Source organism: Gadus morhua, chromosome 14, assembly GCF_902167405.1.
Source record: "Gadus morhua chromosome 14, gadMor3.0, whole genome shotgun sequence".
Taxonomy (NCBI): Eukaryota; Metazoa; Chordata; class Actinopteri; order Gadiformes; family Gadidae; genus Gadus; species Gadus morhua.
In genome coordinates this window covers 19,930,457-19,957,930 of record NC_044061.1, presented here as the reverse complement: position 1 = coordinate 19,957,930, position 27,474 = coordinate 19,930,457, and the positions used below count along the sequence as shown (strand labels likewise).

General features: G+C 43.2%; 1 protein-coding gene across 2 annotated transcripts; it reads left to right on the top strand.

The window, feature by feature from the left end:
- Positions 1–5,151: 5,151 nt before the first annotated feature.
- Positions 5,152–26,951, top strand: LOC115558800 (AN1-type zinc finger protein 3). 2 transcript variants are annotated; one of them, XM_030377264.1, is made up of 6 exons: positions 5,152–5,501; positions 13,751–13,791; positions 15,163–15,348; positions 17,985–18,050; positions 21,090–21,281; positions 25,105–26,951. In XM_030377264.1, exons 1-6 carry the CDS (start codon positions 5,425–5,427, stop codon positions 25,257–25,259), a joined length of 717 nt encoding a protein of 238 aa, XP_030233124.1. In that variant the 5' UTR covers positions 5,152–5,424; the 3' UTR covers positions 25,260–26,951. The 2 variants fall into 2 exon arrangements, with proteins under 2 accessions (XP_030233124.1, XP_030233125.1); XM_030377265.1 differs by lacking the exon at positions 5,152–5,501 and adding an exon at positions 11,492–13,517.
- Positions 26,952–27,474: the final 523 nt, after the last annotated feature.

Below are 27,474 nucleotides of genomic sequence, written 5' to 3'. Positions count from 1 at the left end.
GGGTCAATTAAAGAGAGAGGGAGGGGGGGGGGGGGGGGGGAGGATGTAAGAGTGAGAGTATTACTATATAGTAAGAGAGGGAGAGAGGGAGAGAGGGAGAGAGATAAGATCTAAGAGTGAGAGGGTGAGAGAAATGGCAGATAATCCGATAGAGAGAGATCAAGAGAGGGAGAGAGAGAGCAAGATCAAGCAGGAGCGGTGGGTAATTAGTTGGTGGACACGTTGGCTTGGGTATCGATGAGGGACGGCAAACAGCTGCTGCTGGCCGCCTGGTGGTCAGTTGGATGTGCACCCTGGTCACACGTCTTCTGAACATTGGCCTCCAGCTGCTGTTGCCTCATCACAGCGACATTAGCATCTCTATGATGGCAGCCAAGAAGGATTTCCCATCTCTTTTTGAAGTGTGTGTTTTTAAGTGTGTGTGTGTGGGTGGGTTTAAGTGTGCATGAGTGTGTGTGTGTGTGTGTGTGTGTGTGTGTGTGTGTGTGTGTGTGTGTGTGTGTGTGTGTGTGTGTGTGTGTGTGTGTGTGTGAGTGTGTGTGTGTGTGTGTGTGTGTGTGTTGTGGATGGGTAACAACAACAGGCAATATCCGGGCCTAGGTTTCACATGTTAAGTGTGTTTAAGTGCATGTGTGTGTGTGTGCATTGCTTAAGTGTGCCTTTGTGTTTGTGTGTTTCTTTGTTATTCTGTGTTTTTGTGGGTGTGTGTTTGCATGCGTGTGTGTGCGTGTGTTAAAAGAGGAAGGAGAGTACTATATACTGAGATCACAGGCCTTAATATTATATGACTCAATTGAATGAAGTAGCAGCATGCTGAAGAGCCAATACCTGTTGTGTTGTGACTGAACGAGGCAAAAAGGTGTAAGGGTGCAATAAATAACTACCATAGATACCAGCACATGAATGCGCTATAAACGTTTTTCTTTCAAGAGGAAAGAGTATCCTTTTCACACACATGTTTCCTCCCTCAAACCACGTAATAATTAGTCCATACTACTTGCGTTGTCCAAAGTGGCCACTTACTGAAATCCGTCATTTGTTTTTCCCAGTCATCTCAGTAACCTGGTGAAAGCGGTTAGCTCTTCAGATCTGTATGCCCTAAGATGTTTTTCTTGTGATTCTGTCAATAAGTACCCACCACATCTGTCCGGTGAGCCATAATAAGACCGGAACGGCGGTAATTTATGGTCTAACATGCCTTTATAGATTTCCCATGCAATCCAGCCAGAGCTGTGTTTTTTGAGGTCTCTGCCTTCTCATATTAGCAGCCTTGATCGCCTGTATCGATACCAACAAGTAGTGCAGAAGCGTAGCCGGACCCCAATCAACATCAGCTGTTCAGGGTTTGAGTTTATTGACACCTCGAACTGGCTGTACAATGACATAATATCCGTTATCGGTTAGAGTCAAAGAAAGACTAAACGGTTAAAGGTGGTCTGTCATGCTCAGGTTTCACCAATATAGGGGAGCTCTCAAATGCCGCTCGGCAACAACAGTTTTCTGCAAAGAAAATTGAGAAAAGTCAGACCTTTGAATTCATTGATCAAAGGTACAACGTTTTCCCGGGTAACGGTGGTGGACTACATTCAACTATATTGGCTTCTATCTGTACTTCAGTATTCATGCTATTTCTGTCATGTCTACATTTCCAAAATTAAGATAACGTTTTTTTCTAACAACATTACGTTAATAGGCTTGCTTAGAGGCAGCTGTGGCGGCGTGAAATTTTGTCGAAATTTTTCTTCAAGCAAGGTGGATAAAAAACAAAGAAAAACATGGCATCATGGTACATTTAGAGGTTATAGATGTGAACGATTGTGAAGGTGTGTGGGAGCCCTTGTGGAAGAAAGGAAATTGTTTGACTCCCAGGCCTCAACGTTTCTTTTGTGTTGTTCATGAGGAGGGCTTCACACTGTCCCCCTTCACTGAGGATCAAAGACTGCAACACAGCACAACTTGCCTGCTCAACACACACACACACACACACACACACACACACACACACACACACACACACACACACACACACACACACACACACACACACACACACACACACACACACACAAGCGCACACATGCACAGAAAAGCCGGGAGATATGTGCCTTTATGACCTGTCAAACGTGAAATAGAAAGAACTTCATACATGACAGAGAATCGGCGTGCGTGTCAAGGGACAATCTGCCATCTACACGCAATTCGCGAGACTGCGACGCTCTGCGGGTTTTTAACCACGCCCCGGTTCCTCAGCCATTTTTGATTAGGCATCTCATTAATTTGTTAAGTTCTCATGTTTATCTCAGAGCGAGGGAGGGATGGTGGAGAGAGGGGGTGGTGCGCAGGGTATGAAAGGAGGAAGAGGAGGAGAAGGGGGAGATCTTTTGAAGTAGGGACTCTGCGATTCTCTAGAGGACGGCCAGGCCTGAGGGTGGACCAAGGCAGCGGTTGGGGAAGCAGCAACCGCTCCGCTCTCTCTCTGACATCGTGGGCTCAACAGGTGCCTACTCTCTGCTCCGTGTTTAGCTTGTGATTAAATAGCAGACGATAAGGTCATATCCAAATGGAACCATTCAACCCAGGTCATAATGCTAAACCTCTGTATAGGTTGAAATATGCATGAGCAAATCAAAGATATTGGAAAAGGCATGGCCGCTTGGCGGCTTGAGCCCGGAAGGGCTGCTTTGAAGGGAGTCTGGGATCCCTCTGCGCTGCGTCTTCTTCCCCAAGTAGCTCATGAACCAACAGCCATCTATGATCCTTCCACCCTGGACCCATTCATTCCTTCCCCCCTGTGGAGTTCAGCAGCTACTGGTTACCAGCCCCACTTTGCTGAGGGCTCTTCTCACAGAAGTAAGGTTTTTTTTTCCAGATTTCTTCTAAAAGTCATTGCAAGGTGAATTTCCTTTTTGTTTCCGAAGCCAGGAGAATCAATTTCTGTGAAGATATTTGGACCAAAAGGTCAGGTCAAAGAACGTTAATTATCAATTGCATTTATAAAGTGCAGGAAGATATTATTAACACACACACACACACACACACACACACACACACACACACACACACACACACACACACACACACACACACACACACACACACACACACACACACACACACACACACGCATGTGCGGTTTGATTGCTTGTCGCTATTATGGTACTATTTGAAGCTTGGCAATCTAGTTGTGATTTTAAATGAACAATTTATACCTCTTCAGGGATACCATGATGCGCTGTCCCTTAGAGGAAATCAGGTTGTCGAGTAGTCTGGAGAAGCATGTGTTTGGTGCTGGGGGTTGATTGGGGGGCAAAGGGACAACAGCATCTGACTCAATCTTTTTTGCAGCATTATTCATCCATAAATGAAAGTGAAGAAGGATAAATGCAATTGCATTGGTGAATCATCTGTTCTCAATAAATAACTAAAAAATAATATTGGCTGTAATGTGCAGTAACATATTAATATAATAATCTAACATACATGGGTTAGATAATATAATAATAATATATAAATAATACCTGTGTAGGATTGACACTAAAATATAATTCTTATACAATAATATATTTATTTTCAATGGCACTTCTCAAAATACACACTACACACTTTAAAGCAAGAACAATATAACATAATAAAAACTAAAAGGAAATTGGCTGCATGGATAACATTAAGAATAATGAGAGTTAATTATGTAATCTGAGAGGTATAATATGTAACAGTTGCGTATAAACAACATCCCAAATGTTTCTAACAATGTTAAAACACAGATAGATAGTGCTTGCTCTCTCGCACTTAACAGGTGGCTGCCACACTCAAGCTAGGTGACTTTAACTAGGCTCCTCCAGACAAGGTTGGTGTTGTTAAAAATCTGGTTTATTGTTGAAGTTGCAGACAATGATACAGGACAATGGCGCTCCATGCTGCCAAGCAGGAGATCTCTTACTGAGTGTGTGTGTGTTGATGGCTGTTTTTACCTGCGCACACTGATAACTCAATGCACAACTGCTATGCAGCTCCGGAGCCCGTTCAGACTCAGTGAGGCTGTTGAAACACCCTCACCCACCACACACACTCCCCCAGCAAGTTAACGTGATGTTACCTGCTGCTATTTCATCAGAAAGAAATAAAATAACGAGAATAAAGGGGACTTAACGTATGATTATACAACTTGAACCAGGCAAGGGTGTTGCCAGTGATGCTAAGGGCGGTCTCAAGTCGGGGGAGACAGATTTGATGGTGTCAAAAGCAGCAGTTAGGTCTAACAGGAGGAGGTTGCTGAGGGAGCAGGATTCTGAGTGTAGGAAGAGGTTGTTTCAGGAGGGCTGTTTCACTGCTGTGGGAAGATCTGAAATGGTATTGAAAAGGATCATACAGGAGATAGAAGGCCAGGTAGGTTTTGAGTTGTGAGGAGGTAGTTGATGGTAGAATTGCTGGAAAAAAATGTGAGGTTGGAGATACGTCTGAAAGTGTAGGGGATGCAGTGTCAGCCAGGTTTTTGGAAGATGTAGGTGACAGCAGCAAGTGTGAGCAAATGTGGAATAGAGCCAGTAGACAGGCAGGAGTTTATTACTGCAATGATAAGTGAGGTGAGGTGTGAGACAGCCAGGCCTTGACCAGGTTGGAGGGGAAGAGGTGCAGGCGTGTCAGTGAGTTCTCCCAGTAGTGAGTGACAAAAATGATTATATTAACAAATATGATAAAAAAGGCTTCTAAAATAAATGGCCTACCCTAGCTTTAGAAGACATGTTGTATGAATACAATAAATGAGTACAATTCCATTAAATGCAGGCCTTTTTAATAAATGTTATCATATTTATTTTAATTAATCTCCCTTATCCTTTAATACTTACTTTTTTATTCGAAACAAATAGCACACCATGAACTTATAGTGAAGCCGCTGTCGAGTGCATCTGTTTTCCCCTCAGTGCAAAGGTTGGAAGGAATTGACAGGGTTATACCATATACATCCCGAACCACACGACTAGTATAAAGTAAACGTTTAAGCGTCTTGTAAAAAAATATTAATTATAGTATATTGCCTATATATACAACTGAACTGCTTATCAGTTAGAGAATCGTCTTGTTTGTTTTGAACTATATTTGTTTTTTACACCACACCCCTATTTTTTGGCTACATTGGTTCACTCTGCACGCCAGCTGATCAGCTCAGCAAGCCACCAGTCAGCCGTAGCTTCACTAACTCACCGTACTTTTACCACTAAATAAATCCGTTAATCGGAAATATCACCTTTGACTTTAAATTGGCGAATTCTTCTTCATCTGTTGCCACGTATAAAGGGACCTACATCTCGGATTATTGCCTCCGCGTTACTAAATACAAGGGATCTAAACAAAATATCAAACCGAGGCCCTAAGCCCCGTCCCCGGATCGCCTGCTACAGCGGATAGCCTCACACCGACGCCGACATGGGGGACACGGGGAGCGAACGCAGCAAGCCTCCCAGTACCGCTATACCCCCACGCTGCCCCTGTGGGTTCTGGGGGTAAGGCGAATAACATTTTAAATGGCTACTTTGACATATCTGGCTTCACAGTGAGCTGTCCGTAGTGCTAGCCGTTTATGTTAGCAGCTCACGGAAGGATGAGCAGCTTTCCTTGTTTCAGTTGTGTAACAACGACCCCCTCCCCATTGTTGTATAGCGTTAGCTCGCAGCTATGTGGCTGCAAACCTAGGTGGACAGGTGTATGTGGTAGATGGCATCAGTTATTTAGGACACCCTTTCCCTTGAAAACAAACACATTTTCCCATAGTCTATGTTTCGGTTTCTTGACAAAACTGATATTAATTGCAATTCTCCACATCTTGTATTAATACAATTATCGGGTTATTTATGAACTGATTAATGCTTAAAGCATATTCCATCCTTGTGGTTTCAGAAATTTGGATCAGGATTTTGATTGAGGATATCCATCTGTGTCTATCTATGCGTGCTTTAGATTAAGGCTAGACCCTAAGCAATGGTATTTCCTCAATTGTGATGAATGACATTGCAGGTAGTATTTTAATATATTTAAGCCTACCGTATTGGAACACACCTTTCCCAGTTGAACCCATGCATATGGTCTGTGTTTGACAGACTGGTTGTGCAGGCAGCTGTAGCTTATACACATGTAATAAAAAAAAGTGGTTTGTATATCCACCTGGAAATGGGTCAAATTACAGATTTGCTTTATTGTCCCAAGAGCCAGTGCCATGGAGGTGTACACTGTGATCCACCTCATCTGCACCCATGGCTCTATCCGGTTTCTCTACTTATGTCACATGATGGGACTAACTGTAATAAACACCTTTTGATAAAGCGCTTGCATGAATACCCAGTGGATGAATACTTGTGTTTTAAAACAGACTTGGTCCTTTTAACCATCTAAAATCGTGAGCACCCTTTAGTTTCTCCCGTGTAGTGTGAGTGCAAAATAAAGTCAGAGGCTACTTTTAAGTCGGTTGGTAGTGGTTGATTGGTCTGAACAATTGTATTCTGCATTGGCTCGGAATATCTATTTTTAATGTCTATGGGATGAAGTTTCAAAAGTAAGCTTTGGTATTAAGTAAGGCTTTTGGCTGCTGAACTCAAATCTGTCAGAAAACAGACTTGTGATTCTGGTTAAAAGTAGGATACATCTGCACAGTCTGCTTGTCAATGTGCTTGAGAAGCCTTCATCCGCCTCTTGAAACCTTGAAGTATTCCATGTCCCTTTCATAGCACATTTCAAACTGACAATAACACATGAGTAGTGGTTTTCTAGAAGCTAGAAGCAACAATATCTTTAATGGTAGCAATAAGTATGTGCCACTTCAATCTAATTGTAATTAAGTAGCATGCACTAGTGATGTGTACTTTAGGGGTACACTGGGGTCAGTCCAGTTTAACCTCAATTATACATCTTAAGGATATTAACTTGTATGGCTTCATTATTTATTCATAGCTGTTAGCTTTATGTAGACCTATAAGTAAGCATTGCACTTTGATGTTAAGTCTATTTTGTCACACTAATAGGCCAACAGCTTTTATTTAAAATTTCATTCAATTCCATTCAATTAGTGTCTTTCTCAGTAGCTGGTGTCCGAACAGTGAAAGGTCTACTGTTTGTATGACACTATAATGCTATTTTGGTATTCCTATATTTATAGGACTATCATAGTAAATAATTGGATAATAGGTCAGATGCCTAATAAAGCTTATCACTTTAAGGGCACCTCTAAATTCGCAGCGACTTAGTTTAAAACATAGAACTAGCTATGTTGTGCAGAATATCCCTGTTGATTCAGAATCACTTTATAAAATTATTCCCTGTTATCTTATTTTTCGCTATGGGGCCGCCAGGTGCCATGTGCAAAAGGCCACATCGATTCACTTGTTGGATCATTGCATCATAGTTGTGTCGCCATTGTATGGCAATTTCCATCAGCGCGTTTTGCCGCTCCTAGTCAAACCATACCGCGCTGATTTACGTCTCCATTACCAGTTTAAATGCACCGGCGCCCCGAGATGCATCGTCTCCCGAGTCAGGCCAATGCGCACCTGTCCAGCCTCCAATCGGGTTGCATTGACGTCAACCCCTGCTTGCTGTTTAGAGTGAGAAATTGTCTCTCCAATTTTTGGAATATAGACGTATAAAAATACAATAACTACGTGTCATTTCATCTCGATTCGTTATTATGAGATCGTTCCAATAACCATTTAAGCCTTGTACTTAAAAAGGGTAATGAAGGTTTAGATAGAAGCATATCGATGTGATTTTAGTATGACGCTAGTATGAGCTTGTGAAAAATGACAGATTTCTTTCAGATATTTCTTGGTTTAAAAACTTAGACAATATTGGACAATATTTCTCACTATTAGATCGCTGATATTGACTTTAAACACGTTTTCTTCCTAATAAGAAGGATATTGCCTGGCACTGGGGAAATATGTATGAAACATTGTTCAATGTGTAAACAAGACTAATCTGAAATAAATCGTCTCTCAATGAGCTATTGCGATGAAGAAGCTTAAACGGGGGGGAATATTAGACGTCAAACTTAATTTATCATTTGGGATATTTTATGTCTGTCTGAAACTAACCAAGTCTATAAATTGTCTCCTAAACTAATCAAACACATTCGACAGAAGGCTCTAATATAAAACTAAATAGGCTACAGTAAGTGTTTGTGTGGTTGTATCATCGACTCAAGACAAGATGTCATCAGTTAAAGGGACCTTCAAGTGGGTAGCCCTGCCTGTTGTAATGGGGATGCAGATCGCAGCCACAACATCAAGCCAGGCCGTTATTATGTGATGGAAAAAGGCCAGTAGTTTCAAATATTGCTATGCATTATGTGGGGAAGAATATGTTTCTGAACAAATAATACATTGCCCATAATAAAATGTGCTTCTTCCCTTTTAATGTAATTTGCTAGACTCAGGATTTATTTCGTGATGATTTAGGTACAGTATGTAATTTATTTTTGATCATATTTAGCTGTAGAGCTGACATACCTTATATTTAGCATAAAGTATGTCCCTGCACACTAGGCGTAGGTCAATTGTCATAGGAACAACACTTTAGTCAAGCTCATTTCGTCAATGTGTAGATGTATTTGTTAGTTAGGAAGCATATTGCAGTGGTTCTGGGTGTTCTTCTAGCCATGCTGTATCCTCTCTCACTCCTTAGCCTTAATTGTGGCTGACATCTAGCCAGAGGCGTCAGATTAATCCCCCGTACCTGCTTTGTTTTCCTCCCCTGAGGACGGCTGATGTGATTGGCTCATAGCGAAGGAAGGGAAGGGAAACTAAGAGGGGAATAAGTGAAAGTAGAAGGAAAAACATGTTTTTGCCCTTATTTTCATCTTGTTGCTTAATTTCTACTCTTGCCTTAAGGGAGGACTACACCCGGCCGGAATCTTAATGTCTAAATAAAATTAATATTTGACCATATTTTGCTGAGCTAGGTTTATATTGGCTTAACGTTCATTACAATGTACAAGGCAGGCTGTATTCAATGTATTTTATCCCTCGCTTGCCTAATACCTAATCTGACATGCAAAATTATCAAAAAAATGACAATGCTTTGCTCCGGGAAATACTGTGCAATTAAGTGACAGAGAGAGAGGGCTGCCTTTTGTAGCATTGACTTCCATTGTTATCCATCAGCACATGAAAACCAGACACAGAAGCCCTTTACTACATTGCTCTGCCAGGCAGAGGAAGTTAACTAACCCCCTGTCCATCTGGCTATCTGCTAACCACCATCTGACCATGGTGGGTTTTGTTCCAAGAAGAGCGGAAGGCTTAAGTGCATTCTGGACCACATTATAAGTTGTTAGGCTCAAAGGTAAGGTGTCTTTTCTCTTTTTATTAGACCAGACAATAACTGCAGGAGATAAAGTATATTAGAGTGTTTGGTCCTTACATCGGAATAAGAAAAACAACATTGCTGCACCTACTCGGTCCTTTAAAGATTTTTTAGCTGGAGGATGTTTAGATTCTTGAGTGTCTAGTTACTTAGGTTAATATATAAGAAAAGCCATTTAATTGCAAATTGGCCTGTCATTCTCGCTAGTCATCATATTGCTTTAGCATTTTTAAGTTCATTTATATTTTAATCTTCTAAGAGGAGACTATTTGAGATCAAACTTGTGGTGTGTTCTCTTTTTTTGGTTTCTCAGTCTGAATGCATGTGGCTTTCTTTTGTAGTTCTCCTGGTGGTCAGAAAGCATACATTTGATGTTAAGTCAATGCAATTATAAGTAGGGAAGATCATCCGAATCTGAATTAATCTTCTGTAAGGGTCTATATATGCCCATCTAATGCCCTCCTTTTTCCCGGCATGGTCCGCACGTTTACACTGACCGAGGTAAAGTAATATACCACCTTGATTTCGCACCCCAATTTACCCTCTACACATATTGGGGGGTTCATTTTTCATTTAATTGCGATTAGACAGCTTTGCGGTTCCAGGGACTTCGGGAGGGGTGTTTCTGCGCAGTGATATCAACATGGGTAGTTCTAACTGGAGAGACGGTGAAATATGCGAGATGCTGACCATCGCGGGGAAAGATTGTGCGATCTATGAGAAAGTACCAGAGGTACTTTCCTTAAGAGGCTTTTGCCGGGATAAACATAAAGGGAAAAATAAAGAATATGTTGGCGTTTTTACACTTGTAAATAGTTTATCCTGTTTGTAGCCTCCACACATGTATACTCATTCTTGCATGCAAGCAATATTGTGAAATTGCAGGGCGTGCTAAGCCACGACCGTACCGGTTTGGCAGTGTAAAAATGCCTCAACACCCCTCGTCATTTCAATAGAAAACTCATTGTTCAGTTGTGACTCACAACTGGGTGTCTTCAACACCCTTCTGAAAGGTACTGGATTCAATGCCCCATGCCCCCAAAACCTGAAGGCATCGTTAAGTGAGTTGCCCTAACCATACTTGCTCCGCCTAAAGACATGTATTCAATATAAGGGTGCTTTTCAGGGACCCAGGCCTTGATCGGAGTACTCTTGAACCCCATGTCCAGTTCTGTCAGGAATCCCTCATGTCCTAAATTTAAACATTTATTGCATGAAATGCTAATGCAATGGCGGAATGGTTCAACTCTTTTCTGGGGATCCCTGCTGTAGGATGTAAAGCCTGTCATACAGATGTAAGATAAAGAATACCAAGAGCGTACCAGAAGTTGACAACAGTCAACTAAAATTAACTTTGCAGAGTGTGTGTTTGAGATGGTGGATCTTAAATTGAACGCCTATCAGTTTACATGTGTTTGATTGGACCGCGTCAACTGATAGGGAGCCAGAACTAGCTACGCCCACACAACCGGAGTACCAAACCCTGGCGGGTTTCATGTGTACTTTGGTATGGTTTGCATCAGGTGAGGAAACAAACGAATAAACATGGAGGTGGACTGCTATTCTGCTTATTTGTATGCACGCAACCCTCGCCAATCTCATCCTCTGAACTATACGGCAATAGCTGGTTAAGTAGAAAGGCGAGGAGACAGGAGGGGTTCTTGATATCGTCTCCCTGCATATCGATAATATTATGCATAGTGCAAAGGTCTAGTCCATTGTAAGGACTCGGAAAAATGCAATCGGCGTGCTACAACATAAACAACTTACTTATGTATTCTTCTTTGTGTTTATAGCCATTCGCAAACCAACTAGATGCATACCGCCACCTAATGTATCGGAGTGTATAGATACGAAAGTGTACTCAGGTACGGTGTGGGTACCAGATTGACTTGGCTGCCAGATCGACTTGGGGTCCTGCGCTTACAGATGACGTATCGACACTTGACGTATCGACACAAGCCAACGGACAAAACCCGGAAGGGTTGTTTATAAAAGGGGCTCAATCATGGACATAAAAATAAGTTTGTTTTGGTTTTGATTTCATTGAACGCAGCCCATTCTCTCGCACAAAGAAAGCCATTGGAAACACATCTAAAAGCACTGGTGAATGCATATGTAACCCAGTTCCTGTTAGGGACTCTTATTCTGAAGGAGGAGAACGGAAGTCGATCAGGCAGCCGAGTCAATCTGGTACCCACAACGGCACAACATGAATAATGTAAACCCTGAGCAGCAAGGGAATGGGGAAGGTTGGCAATAGTATTAACAAGGTACGAACCAAACGTACCAAATATATGCGCTATCAATAATATGTTATGTTATATTACTTGAACGGGGTACTACGCTTTATCATAATTATTGCTTTTCTCACTATTTTCTTATGTATAAGTGGATTTGTGAAAATAGCCTGAGAATAAATAGTTTACTCTGGTAGCCTAGCAACCACACGTGCCCTCCTTCACACGCATCCTACAGGGTAAGCACGTGGGCTCTGAATCCAGGGGCAAGCTCGGCTCACAGAGCTTCCTGTCTGGAGGGACACTAAACCCCCTAAACCAGATCCAATAGGCCCTTCCTCAGTCAACACACAGAAGTGCTTAATACTGCTGTTTCTGTGTCGGGAGGACACACCCATCCAGACAATACTGGCTAATACTGCTTCATCTGTAGGAAAACACCCATCCACACTGTATTGGTTAATACTGCTGTTAGTATTCGATGGACAAGCCCCTCCACACTACTAGTTAGTACTGCTGTAACTGTGTTAGGAGGACTAACCCATCCACACAGTACTAGTTAATACTGCTGTAACTGTGTTAGGAGGACTAACCCATCCACACAGTACTAGTTAATACTGCTGTAACTGTGTTAGGAGGACTAACCCATCCACACAGTACTAGTTAGTACTGCTGTAACTGTTAGGAGGACTAACCCATCCACACAGTACTAGTTAATACTGCTGTAACTGTGTTAGGAGGACTAACCCATCCACACAGTACTAGTTAATACTGCTGTAACTGTGTTAGGAGGACTAACCCATCCACACAGTACTAGTTAGTACTGCTGTAACTGTTTGGAGGACTAACCCATCCACACAGTACTGCTCAATACTTCTGTAACTGTGTTAGGAGGACTAACCCATCACACAGTACTGGTTAATACTGCTGTAACTGTGTAATGCACTCATCCACAGAGTACTGGTTGATAACGCTATAACTGTGTCAAACACCCACACCGTGACAGCAGTATTAACCAGTGTTGTCATTTGGTGTGATGCAAAATCGTTAGATTTTTTTTCTGCTTCTTCGACTTGGATTTGATTTGTCTAGATCAAAGTGAAAAGATCTTACCTCCGCGCTACATCAGAAAACCTAATTAGGCAGCAGGCTTTGGTAATACAAGGCACATCGTTTTGCTACTGCTCGAATCCAGTTTAAATTCCAAATCACATCAGCTGCTCTCTGATGCTCCCTTCCATGGGAAAGTGTAAAGCAAGACACAGTGTGCTTTGGGAGAATTAGAGAGGCTCTATTGGTTTATTTACATTATGAACAGCCCTGCTGCATGGCTGGCGGGGGGAAACTAGAGACCGCCATAGGGCTAGGACATTGAGACGGACAGACGGGGAGACGGACAGACGGGTAGACGCTTGCCGACAGACATACAAATGCAGACATGGATACAGATCAACAGACAGACGGCCTGACAGATTGCCTCACTTGCAGACAGACGCAAGTACCAAAGCAGAGATTGATGTAGACCGACAGACGGGCAGACAGGGGGGAGACAGAGGGTCTCTCCAAGAGGGTGGACTGCTAGCGATTGGACTGCTAGCGGGGGAAGAACTGAAAAGGGCTGATTATGCAGAACCCAGCGCAGAACAAAAACCAGGTTCACGAGTGCGTCGAAGCGTCAGTGTGGTCCTTGCGATTGCGTCGACGTGGAACCATAATCAGCCCTGTAGTGGGGGGACGGCTATCGGTTGAACAGGTAGCCTGAGGTGGACTGGTAGTGGGTGGACTGACGGCAGTTGGACAGGTATAGGACGGAGTGCTAGACATTCACCTGCTCGAGTTGTGGACTGCTAGAGGTTGGACCGCTAGACGGTGGGATTTCCAAACGAGGACAAGGGCGCCCAGCACAGTTCCCAAAATAAATAGAATGTGAGTGATGGCAGCGACCGTCACGCTCCTCATGCACCCTCCTCATGCACCCTCCTCATGCACCCTCTACTGGCACACTCGCGGAGAGGGGCAGGACGGGAGCCAAGCACTCACAACATTGTTGCATTGGCCTTCCCCCAGCAGTACACCTGAAGCATTTTGGGTCATTTATTGTTGCGCTGTTGTTATTTTATTAATTGATTGATTTCTCCCGATCTCTGTTATGTTGACAGGTCGGGCAAAACCCTGAATCGATGCTCCAAATGTTTTGCAGGTAGGTCCTTACAGTAGTGTGTGCGTTTGTTTTTTTGTGTGTGTTGTGTGTGGCTTTGCAAAATGATGCCCTTGTCTCTCAAATGAATGTGCGTCTGTCTGTGTACTTTTGAGAAATGGCTGGCCTTGTGTCTCAAGTGTGTTTGTGTGTGTTTGTTGGACTATCCTTGGTGTTGCTGTGAAGGGGATACAGACTCTTTGAAGAGTCTGCACTTACTTACTGACTTTGACTAGGAAGATGGAGATTGGAAAACTTCAGCAAAATGTTAAAACAATACACATTATGTGTATGGCCAAATGCAAACATTATAAATAATTTGATTTGATCAGTAAAATATCATGCATTGCAAACATAAACTGTACGTTTTTAGAGATGATGGAAATCGTTCTTGAAGTCCATGAAATAACAATTCATTCTCATCTCATTCTCATTCTTCATTCTCTCATAGCACATTATCAGAATTTTGAAGCTATGGTCACAGCCTGCAGGTTATGAATTGCCCACTATTTTTTCATAATTATTTTCAAATATATAAATCACAACTTCTAATGATTTATTTTTTGTTGGTGGTATCAGGGTTTGCATGTTTGCATTATTTAATCTTGATTCCTGGCAGCAAGCAAGTTCCCACTATTTTCTGGCCTTTTTGTGATTGTTTCTTTGAAAAAAAGGAGGACAAAAAAGATTCCCTGGAGCCAGCCATAGGAACCAGTCATTTTTGGTTAATAATTGCATTTGCTTGTTAACCAAGCGTGTAGAAGAATTCCAATTATTCTCGAAAACTGTCATGGCTGTCATTGTTGCTTAAACACTGCTGTCCTCTGATTCTTCTTCTTTTTCTTCTTCTTCTTTTAACTCCGGGGCCTAGGCAGTGTTTTCTCCAGCCCACAAATAGTGGCTACACAACCTTCTCAATTCCTTCCATTGACCTGTAGAAAGCTGAGGACTAATGTTTGTTTGGCCCAACGATTGTCTCGTCCAGTCTGAACGCTCAAAGCCTGTTGGCTCTGGCAGCTCCCTCAGTGACAGGAAATTAGGGTCTTCATAGAACCTAGTAAATGAATGCAAGAGCATGGAGTCCTGATGGCACAAGGATTAGCTTTGAGGGGGAAAGTATGGCTTGACTTAATGTGACGTTTAAGATTTCTTCATTGTTCGGTAAGGTCTCGTTACTAACCGATTTGTACACATGAATTGGGAACATGTCAAGACACCTTTGGCGATCTTGTCGATTAGGCGGGGACCGACTACAACCATACCCCTAAAGTATCTCTAAGTATCTCTAAAGCTGAGACACAATACTCCAAGCACACTCATACACACTTATCCTCCTTTCTCCATTTTTACACTTTACTCTCATTCTCTTCTTAGACGTTCAGAAGAAAGAGACAGATGAAGAATGTCCCCCAAAGTCTGCCCCCGGCACCAGCAACAACCAATCAGATGTTTTCTGTAACGAGTCAAACAGCAACCTCGGCCAATCCCTCACGTCGACAGCTACCCCTTCAGAGGAAGCTCCGCTCAGCGAGGCGGGAACCACGTCACATGCAGGCGAGGGTGAGTCTGAAGTTTCTCAATGAGTATCAGTCTTAGAACTGATACTGGTGAACGTATTTTGGGGGAAATTCTTCTACTATAAACTACTAAATAATAAATAAGATAATTGAATGTAATTATATGTGACTTCCGTTCAACTGAAAGCTTTTTTTCAGTTGTATTCTAACATTTTCATGAAATGTAAAAAATCTTTTTAGCTAGGCTATACCTGCAGTATCTCTTCCTTCCTTTGTTATTGCAGATAGGCATCTTAGGCGTCCGTGTAGCCTTAACCTACAGAAGTTGTCCCCTCCCTAATATTGCAGAAAGGCAACAAAGGGATTACATTTCGCCTTAAAGGTGCAACGTTTAAGACTTGGCTGAAATAATAATAATAATAATAATAACAATTGATCAGTTTTTTATTGTGCTTTTCTAAATACTCAAAGACGCTTTACAAATAAGGAAGGAATACATACAGACAGTACAGACAATCAAACAAAAGGGAAAAAAATAAACAACACAACAACAATAGGCAACACATTAAGAGAGCGGGAGAGGGTGGAAGATGGCGGAGGATGATTTGTCAAATGTTGTAGGTGGTCCTGAAGAGATAGGTTTTAAGCTGACTTTTGAATGAACAGAGTGTATCAGAGTTTCGGATGGCCAGAGGGAGGGAGTTCCAGAGGGTAGGGGCGGCAATGCCGAAGGCTCTGTCCCCAAGGGTGCGATACTTGGTCTTGGTAATGGAGGTGAGAAGGTTGGCATCAGCGGAGCGTAGGCGGCGAGTGGGGGAGTGGCGATGGAGGAGATCTGTTATTTACGAAGGTGCAAAGATGTTTAGCGCTTTGTAGGTGGTGAGGAGAATCTTGAAATGTATGCATTGTTTTCGTACATATTGCAATTTTTTGAAGAATAGTGGAGGGGAGGCCATACAGAATGCTTTTGCAATAGTCAATTCTGCAAGTGATGAAGGCGTGGATTAGTGATTCAGCAGCTGAGGATGAAAGGGTGGGTCAAAGGCGTGCAATGTTGCGGAGGTGGAAGAAGGATGTTTTTCTGACTCTGTTTATGTGTGACTTCAAGGAGAGCGTGGGGTCCATGATGATGCCGAGGTTTCTGACCAGGGGGGAGGGAGTGACAGAGTGACCATCGATGCAAAGTGAGAAGTTCTGTGAGGGGGGGATGATGTTTCTTGGGCCGAAGATGATCATTTCAGTTTGAAATAGTCCTCCAAACTAAAAACAAATAGATTAAATAACGTTTTGGTGTCCACCCCTATTATTTCGTTTTCAACCGCGTATCCACAAACAACTAACTTAGCTAACATATACACAATGTCAGTTACATTATACAAGTCGCTACCTTGTAAGCTATTGCTACATACAAAATACAGTAGATGTCAGTCCTTGTTATTGTCGAAAGGCAAATAAGGGTTTATATTCAGCCTAAACCTACAGTCGGTGGTTCAGTCCTTGTTAGTGTAGAAAAGCGTCCCTTCCTGCCGAAGAGCGCCTGTGCTATAGAAGCCGCCGGTGCTAGCCTCCCCCTGGATACATTAGTTCTGGTAGGGGGCACAGTTAGAAAAGAGCGACGTCAACAGGGTCATGAGTTCTGAAGAGTAGAACAACAGACCTTGCGTTGCCACGGCAGCCTTCATCTCTCCCGAGGACAGACCCGGGTTTGTTTTGGCCTCCTGCTTCAAAATGGGTTTGGGGGCCGGATTGAACAGGAGGGTTTTTATATGGCGCGCAGTGGGCAGGGAGCGGGCGCCGCTAAATGGCTGCGCGGAACCAAGGGTCGAGAGCGGAGCAGACGGGCGGCGCTCCAGCAGGGCATTATACATCACATTAGCCCGCACACCGGCTGCACTCTGACACTTGTGGGGACACATAATGGAGTGAACTTTACTTCTTTAAAAGTGTAGAGTGTAATGCGGGATGTGTACACCCACTCCTGTGCTCATTTTTAAAACTTTAACGCTCTGTGTTTTGGGGTGTGTGTGTGTGTTGTGTGATGTGTGTGTGTGTGTTTGTGAATGTAAAACAACACAACATCCCCATAGACCAAGCATTAGCAATACCGCCATATGCTTGCACAGCCATACATTAACAATCATATTGATATTTCCCTTCGTTTTCCCTTTACTTCCGCTTTCTATGTCAGCCTTTGCTTGTTTTATTATTTATGTGCATTCGTGTTTGCATGCACAATTCCTGAGTAATTGCAGACCACAGCGCCACTACCACCATCAATGTTAACTAGCCTGTAATGAATTACTTCTTTCAAATTGCCTACAGCAAACATTGGTGACTTCTTAAAGTGATTCGAGATGAATTGAAAATGTTATTCTTATAAACTCTCCAATATGAGTTATATTTCCTGGTCAAACAATAACGACGTGAACAAACATTAATACAATCTTGTTATCTCTCTCGCTCTCTCTCTCACTCTCTTGCTCTCTTGCTCTCTCTCTCTCGCTCTCTTGCTCTCTCGCTCTCTCTCTCTCTCTCTCTCGCTCTTGCTCTCGCTCTCGCTCTCTCTATCTCTACGTCCTTGGCACACCACACCACTAAACATCTACTCCCACACACTCCACTTATTACCTATGTCTCTCTCCCTCTGTCTTTCTCTCTCTCTCCGTCTCCCTCTCACAGCGTTCTCCAGCACAGAGACAGCCCTGGGCACACTCTCACCCCCCACAAAACGCCCTTCTGACTCAGGTACGCCTCCAGCTCCGGTCCCGCCGTCTCGTTGGGCGACGTTGAGTTTTCGCGCTGTGTGCCTGTCAACATCACCAAGCGGGCCCGATGGAGGACCCAGGATTTTCAGCTGCAGCGGATTGATCCAAAATGGCCCCTGCTTATTTGCCTGCAAGGGGAAATTACATTGGGGGGGGGGGGGGGGGGGGGGGGGGGGGGGGGTTAAAGGATGCGGTAGAGGGTGTGTCCATCAAAAAAGGCCAAATGTCTAGTTGCTAACTGCTGAGAAGAATATAAGCGAGAATGTACATTCAATATATGCATGCAAACAAGAATGCATACTTATTTTTACATGCCGATGCCCTGAGCAAAAACGCATGCACGCACACACAAACACGCACGCACACGCACGCAAACACACACACACACACACACATACACACACACACACACACACACACACACACACACACACACACACACACACACACACACACACACACACACACACACCCACACACACACACACACACACACAAAAACACACAGTCTTAGAAATCTCAAAAGTGGCCAAGGACACGCAACATCACACAGTGATGTTGATTTAACCCAACAGAATCAGGCGAGCTCCATGCTGTGATAGACACGTGTACAAACACACAAACACGCACACGCACGCACACACCTGTGCATAATGCATCATCTTCCAGAGAGCAGTAAGCAATGTCTTCTTGTTTACACAACGCTTTGTGGTTTTCATAATCCGTGTTCAGAGCCTTGTGTCTCCTCTGATGGTTTCCAGACATTTACTCCTCTCCTTTATGCAGTTGAACTCCTTCCTGTTTCCTCTGTGTAATTTTAACTTGAACCATTTTAACAGCAATCTATGGTCCTGTTGAATCACGTCAAAGATGTGCAGGTGGTGGACATTAGTCTGATCCTTTCTAGGATAATGGGAGGTGGACTGGAAGCAGTTTCTGCTCCCCATCTCTCTTTGTCCCCGCTGCTCTTTCCTTCTTCCTCACTTTCTCACTCTTTCCTCTCGCTGAACATCTCTCTCTCTCTCTCTCTCTCTCTCTCTCTCTCTCTCTCTCTCTCTCTCTCTCTCTCTCTCTCTCTCTCTCTCTCTCCCTCCCTCCCTCCCTCTCTTCCCCCGCTACGGAGGATCGATGGGCAGAGGCAGGAGGATCTGTTTGCTGAGCTTGGCCTAGTTCTCAGAGATTTATCGAGCCCTGGTCTGTGTTCGGCCAGGCCAGGGAAAAAGTCTGCACGATTAATGGGGAGAGCCAGGCGGAAAATCCTGCTGACCAATGAGAGATAGACAACGGGCTCAGCCCCAGGTCTCAGGTGCAGGGCTGAAAGGAATCCAATACATCGTATACGGACCGCGGGACGAATTACACCACACCACATCCCTTTGTTATGTCCTACCTAGATTTCTATATATACAGAGAATAATATTTAATATCCCTAAATTCTCTGATTTGTAGTCCTAGTCCATAGTCCTGGAAAGCGCTATATTAGACACACAATTTGCCACACCCACAATCAAAGTCATATATGCAAATTCCTCTAATCATAAAAAACGAAAGATATCACTGGCAAAAGAAAATACCCAGAATGACGATAAACACACTTGTGTCAGTAAGAGATTAGAGGGAGGACAGACACTCACACATGCCTATTCTGTTGTATCTCTGAAGATGACTTCAAGCAGCCACTTGCAACCATGCCGGAGCAGAAGCCGTAAGATTACATTCAGGAAATAGCTGTGTGAGAGGGCGGTGAAAGGCTCACCTGGCAACGGAGGTTGTTATTTCAAAAGTTATCATGTTTGTCTTCAATCACTGGTGTCGTGTGTGCATCAGGTTCCCTAACAGATTTGTCACCATACATGGGCATCACTTAAATGAATCTGAATGAACCTCTCGCTGAGCAGCATGTAGTATATAGAATGTAGTATAATGCTACGGTGTGTGTGTGTGGACGGTGAAGCTCCATCTGAGCAGCAGTGTATTTAATGTCGGTGTCCGAGTGAGGGTTTGTCTTCCTGCACACCTATAGTGTATCCCTATGGTGTGTGGCGGATTTCATATAAAACATTGCTTATTATATTGCGAAGTCGTATATAACGACTATTTTATTTTATTACTTACATATTTTATTGTTTGTTTGCTTTAGCTTTCTGCTAAATCTGAAAAACATTGCACTTTCTTTATAACTTTGCCTTTGTTTTCTTTTACTTATCCATTTTATTTTATTATTTCATTTTATTGTATGACTATGTTTCAATGTGAAGCACTTTGAGTCGGCTTTGTTTATGAAAAGTGCTATATAAATGAAGTTGCCTTGCTTTGACTACTAAAAAAGTATCATAAAGTTGGCGTGCGTCGTAACCATGGGGATAACACGCCCCCCTCTTTCCTAAAGCTCTCAGCCCAATTATTTTTTTTAAAATCATAGTCTTCGAATTCCATCTAAAACCGTGGGTTCACTGGCTGTTTGAGCTGGCCTCTTGGTCTCACCAAGGAAACAGTGCGGACTCAGTCCCAGTGCTGCCTAATGCCTTGCTTCATACACCCTTACACAAAGAGAGATTACCTTAAGGAATTAGCCCAAATTATTTAACTTTCTCCTTGACGTTTTCTCTGAGCGGGAGGAGAGAACAGGGAGGTCGTCTTTAAATCCTAACCTGTTTGTTGTCCTAGTTTAATCTTAAAACGCTTGCTGTAACCGCAGTGCAAACGTGACCTTTTATTGCCCTCTCCTGGGATGCTATTAAAGTGTTCCAACAAATGGCTTTCGGGATTGTGTTTAGCGATAAAAAAGGAAAAGGAAGCTACACAATATATCGTCTCAAACGGCAGCCCATCCACCAAAGTAATTGATTGCACTTCTTTTTGCCATGAATGTGTGTGTGCGTTTGCGTTCATGAATCCTTCTGTGTGTGCGTCGGTATGCTTTCTTGTGTGCGTGTGGTCGTGTTTGCATGCATGGTGTGAATGTGTGTGTGTGTGTGTGTGTGTGTGTGTGTGTGTGTGTGTGCATGCATGCGCTCAGCATCACAGTCGGAGGGGGAATACTCCCCAGAGAAGCGAGTGAGGTTGAGGGAGCTGCCAGCGGAGCCTTCCTCCTCGTCTTCATCGTCTTCGGCGTCTTCCAGCAGCAGTAAGCAGCCGCGCCGCCGGCGCTGCCATCGCTGCCACGCCAAGCTGGAGCTGGTCCAACTGGAGCTGGGCTCCTGCCGCTGTGGTACCACCACACACACACACACACACACACACACACACACACACACACACACACACACACACACACACACACACACACACAAGCGCACATAAGCATGTGCACACACACACACACACACATAAGCATGTGCACACACACACACACATAAGCACGCGCAAACACACACATACACATGCATACAAACTCATGCACACACACACACGCACATATACATGCAGAGACACATATACACGCATGCGCACATTCAGAGGCGCATACACACACATACAGTACATGCAGAGGAACAGACACGCACACACACGAGCAGACAAGACGTGCATTAACATACAACAATTAATTCATAGACCTAGATGTACGGACTCATACGCATTTTGACGCACACATATGTAGGCACACGGATGACATGGATGCATAGAGAAATACCTGCACAGGCATGCATAAACATAGAGAAATGTATATGCATAGACACGTGCTTGCATACATGCATAAGCAGGCTCATCGATGCATTGACACACATTGACCCTCAAGCTGCAGGCATAAATACATACAAGTCTTTAATAGCGCTACATTAGCCACCTGGTCGCGTACACCCACTAGAATACAGAACAATACCAGAAAGTACAGTATAGTGCAGGATAGGTGGCCTTTGTCCTCAATTCCCCTCAGTCAGCACGCAGCATATAATGATGTGTTGAGTTAATATCACATTCAAGAGGTTCACATGAACCTGACCACCTTTTGGCCTGCTTCGCTGGGGTTAAGTTGTAAGGTGTTGGTGTCTTCGGGAAGGGAAGTCCACATGCAGCGCCTGAAATGAGCATGAAAACGTAGACGTGTGTGTGAGAGGGTGTGAACGTGAACAGTGTATGTGTGGAGTTTGCAGAGCTTACTGTATGTGAGAGAGAGAGAGAGAGAGAGAGAGAGAGAGAGAGAGAGAGAGAGAGAGAGAGAGAGAGAGAGAGAGAGAGATAACAAGTGTGTTTTGGATGCATTTGTGCATCTGTTTGTGTGATCGTATACCTGTGTGGTGGGTCCATGTGTGGGATAGTGTATTTGGTTGTTTGTGTGTGCGACAGTGTGTGTGATGATGTGCATGTGTGGTCAGTCAACATGTGTGTGTATGTGTGCTTGTTTTAGCAGCGCATTGCTTTAGCGTCCTTTGGGGAACATTACAGAAGGCCTGGCCGCGTCCACATTGTACATAAAGCATAAGCCAATTACCTCCAACACTAATGCTGTTAAACCAATACTTGGCCGGCTAATCAACTTGTTTGCATACAAATTAAAGTAGTTAAAAAGTCACAACTCTTGGCTATAGACCGTCAGCTTAAGTACTCCTGGCCGGCTCCAAATTGGAAATTGACTTTACCTGCTTTCACCGGGCGCTGGTAGACGCCAGGGCCATCCGTCAGCAGAATAAACAAACCCAATGAAAACATATTTCATACAGGCTTACTGTATCAGCCTTAGCAGATGGCGTGATTTCATATCATATCATCGCACAACAGCCAGCTTTACAACAGCCCATTACTAACCTTACCAACAGCCAATAGTTGATGTAGCTTTGTGAATGTCGTTTTTATTAATGTAGCTCTGCATCGTCCATGCAGGTCTACTCATAAACACATGGGCGGGTTAGTCGGTTAATACTGGGTAGCTTGGGCCTTGCATTCTCTCCGTTGTTATTGTAGTTCTTTGTTAGAATAAAAATGTAATAAAATATAACCTACATTATGTAATAATACAATTATAATGTATAATACATTTGTATCCCTGATCTATTGTCATTTATATTCTTTGTCAAGCCAAGTTGTTGTGGAATGAATAGAGTACATAAATATCAATGTCCAACCTAGCTTGGAAATATACTTGTGCTACACATTTGCTTGAGAACCCAGGCTTGTCTTATTATCCTTAGTGAATGGGTAGGGTCACATGCAGGTGGGTGAGTGGCAGGTGATTTGAGCCCATAGGCCTTCATTGGAACCTGGTCTGATCAGATAATGGCCTTCTGCTGTGTGGGGACCACGCAGGTGCTTACTTTAACACTGTTTCCAAGCAACACGGGGGCCAATTAGGGTGCAGGGAACTAAATGTGGTGGGTGTATGCACAGTGATCCTTGTGGATCAGCATTTGATGTGTGGCTTGGCTTATGCAAGCAATGCTAAATGCTATTGGTTGTTAGAACGTTGTGCGTTGATGCCCACTCTGACTTGGGTGTCTCTTCACAGAAGTCGTTCGGGTTGGAAGGAAATTAGCTGATTGGCTGACTACTTTCTTCTGTTATGTAGGGTATGGCTGTCGTCACTCTAATGTTTAACTTGTGGCCAACAACAAAACTTTTTATCATGTTTTCGAGAAGTTTTGTGTGAAGAATATGTTAAGTGAATTACTTAAGTTTCTGTAGACGATCTTTCGTTTTCCAAAGGCACATCGGAACAAGTAATATTGTTACGTAAATTTGCTTTAAGAATATCGCTACGATGTACCAGGGACCTCAGTTTCCCTAATAATAATTGTTGAATACACAGACGAATAAATGAAGGGAACAATTGAAGAACAAATTAAGAGTTCTTCTCATATTATTCAGTCTACTTCCTTTACCCTCTACCAGAGTGTTTTTTTTAAGTACAATTCAGTTCTGATGGCGAGAGCTCATTGTGACAGTATCAGCGTCTAATGCACATTTGCTAAACAAGAACTACTTTTATATTGTTTGTCAGCAATATAAAGACACAGAGCATCACGCTTGGCTAGTCCTTGAGCTTTGCATCAACGCTGTGATACCTGGGAGAAATAAAAAGGACCACGAGGCAACCATACCACGTTACTGTTAATCCAATGGGAAATGGCCCATGGACGTTTATATTACAGGGCCGTTAAACAGCATTTTAGTGCTGTCCTACTGGACGGCGAAGGGAGTGCTCCATTCTCTCTGATGCCAGCAGTGTGGCAGCGTTTGGTCCTCAGTCTTCACATACTGGCTGTCATTAATTCCCTTGGCTTTAGCTGGCGTGTCAAGCTGGCCTTTTAATCACTCGCTGAATGCCGGCAGCGTTATTAATACGTTGGAGAAGATGAGTCTTAGTGAGCATCTGAACAGCACTGCTTCGGCTGCTCAGAGTCGGGGTAGTACGGGCTGAGGAGGCCAATGATACCAGGCACTTTACCGACTATACTGTACTGCCATACTTTACTATACAAAGCACTGTGCTATACCACACTATACCAGGCCCTGTACTGTACTACACTGTACTGTACTATACTATACCAGGCCCTGTACTGTACTATACTACACTGTACTGTATTATACCAGGCCCTGTACTGTAATATACTAAACTGTACTGTACTATACCAGGCCTTTTACTGTACTATACTGTACTATTCTACACTCTACTGTACTATGCTATACCAGGCCCTTTACTGTAATATACTACACTCTACTGTATTATCGAGACACACACACAATGGTACTGTAAAATATACAATTCTGTGCTATGCTATACTGTACTGCAGTATGTTTTTTAAATGTCATGATTTAAGCAAAAATCATAAATTGTCTGACTAGTTATTGTAGAATGTATTTATAACCAATGCGTTTCATTGTTGAGATATATTTTGAGATATCACATATATTTCGAGATATTAGAATATATTTTGAGATGCCACATTTATTGGAGATATAAGGATATATTTTCAGACGTCACATAATTTTCAGAGATATTAAGGTCTATCTTGAGGCCTAAACATCACTGTGTGTGCACACACGGCGAGACATGAGGAGCCGTCCTTCAGAGACATGTGGCCCATCTGTGCCCGCAGGTCACGTGTTCTGCATGCTGCACCGGCTCCCCGAACAGCACCACTGCCTCTTCGACCATCTGGGCCGCGGCCGGCAGGACGCCGTCCTCAAGATGGTCAAGCTGGACCGCAAGGTGGGCCGCTCCTGCCAGCGCATCGGAGAGGAGTGTTCGTGAGCACGCACACTCCTTCCCCCCAGGCGCACACCCAAACCCCCCCCCCCATCTGGTCGGTCGCTTCGAGGATGGACTCCCCCCTTTATGGTTTTTTAGTTTTTGGGGCTTTTTGGCAGATTTCTTGCTGGATCTACGAAAAACACCTCCCCCCTTTTACCCCATCTCCCTGTCCTTTTCTTATTTTGTATCACTGCTGCTAAATAGCCTTTTGGGAATTGAATCTTTTCAGCGAGAGGACAATAACCAGAAGAAGAGATCTATATATATATATATTGAGAACACTTTTTACCTTTTTTTTCTCTCAGTTCTACCGTCTAGACAAATCAAGAACAGGTAAGAGTTTAAGATAAGAAAATGCAAAAAAAACTAGAAACAGTTTTTCAGCCATGCTTCTGGGACTGCTTCTTACCTCCACCTCCAACAATCGTGAAATGAGAAGAGAAATGGGGGGGAAAGTCAAGACTTTGGGTGGCTCGTCTTTACCTCAGAATCAGATGGAGCTGTTGAGCCCCCAGCTCTGGACCCCGCAGGGGAGACCGCAGCTAGTAATTCAGCCTCGCCTGATGTCAGTGTCTTACCCACACACACACACACACTTTGCCCACAAACATCACCTCAGGTTATTGTAATACCAGTCCGAAGTCCAAACAGTAAAAGTCTTTACCTTCCCTACGACCCCCTCCAGCTCGTTTTCTTCCACAAGACAGAAGAACTGTTAAGGGACGCTCTGTCTTATGTGAGGTTACCGCTCAGCGGGATGCGATGAGAACTAATGGGGAGTGTGTTGAACTCAGAGAGCGTCTGAAGACCTGTGAACCGCTCTTCCGATTGAAATGTCTATCTTTGGAAAGTCTGCCGTGTGATTGGTCTGTCCATCTTTTCAGGGTTCTAAGATTGATTTTTGCAGTTTTTCTTTATTAATCCACTTTGTTTTTTCCCCCTGCAATTCCCTACTCCAAGTTGAATCAACAATGGCAATGAAAGACAAAAATGTAACCGATACACCAAGCTTGTGCTTACAATTTATGATTAAACCCAAACAACAAACAAATGTTATATAGTATGGTTCATGATATTTTTCCGTGTCAAGATATTGGTGTATTTCTCCTACTATTCATTATATAAGCCAAGAACTTTATTTTCCATCAGCCCCCACTGGAGAAGGGACGAAGTGCTATCCTGAAAGGCCCATGGAAGTCATGGGCCTTGTCCAAGATGGGACATAGTCCTTTCCTTTTGGAGAGTCTGATCAACTCTAAACCTCTCCCACTACTTTGCTTGCATGCTGGCTCTCCTCCCGCCTCTGTCCGGTTGGCTTAAACTCCTCTATTTCACTTCTTCAATCCCTCGCTCCTGTGTTCTTTCTTTTCACCCACATAATGTCATCTTGGAGATGACAGGAAGAGGAAGTAGTTGGGTGGGGCTTGGACAGAAAGTGTCAGATGTTAAATATTCTGTATTAGTTTGTCTTTTATTTCTTCTTAGCTGTAAAAAAAGGGAAACTGAGAATAGGCAGTGGATATCCTGTATCCTGAAGATATACTTATTTAATGTTTTATTTTGTGTTGAATGATTAATCAATCTTTATCCCGATAGATATGCTTTGTGTTTCAGTAATGATCACTCAAAGGAAGCAGAACATTTTCAACTTTAATTTGGCTGTGAAAGAATAAACTGCATTAGACAAATGTTTGACGATTGTGTTTATTCGAAAGGAAGATGGCCGAGCGTAAAAATATACAAATACTTATTTACTTATTTTTCATTGATCAGCCTTCTATGTTTAATTGAAAATATCTGATGGTTCTTTATATTGTTGACACTAGCAGATTACCAATGGAATTAAACAGAATAAAGACTGTTTCCATTACTAATGGAAACAGTCTTCCATTAGTAATATAATAACATTTCTTCTACTGCCTCTTATGGTGCAAGTTGTCAGGTATTTATGGATAACAGTTTGACTTGACTGCAGTCAGTAGGGTCAGCCAAATAAATACGATTGCGGGAGCTAACGGGGGGCTAGTGTGTTTAATTAAAGGCAACTCTCGGGGTCATGCATTGTCTTGACCCCGTTGTCTTGCTGCTCGCTTACAATGTTATTACAACTATTTTTTTCCCATATGTATTTGTTATCACAAAATGACTGCGGGATTTGGGAGGGGGGGGGGGGGGGGGCTAGAAGGGAGCTCAGCCCTTTTCAGGGGAGCCCCCG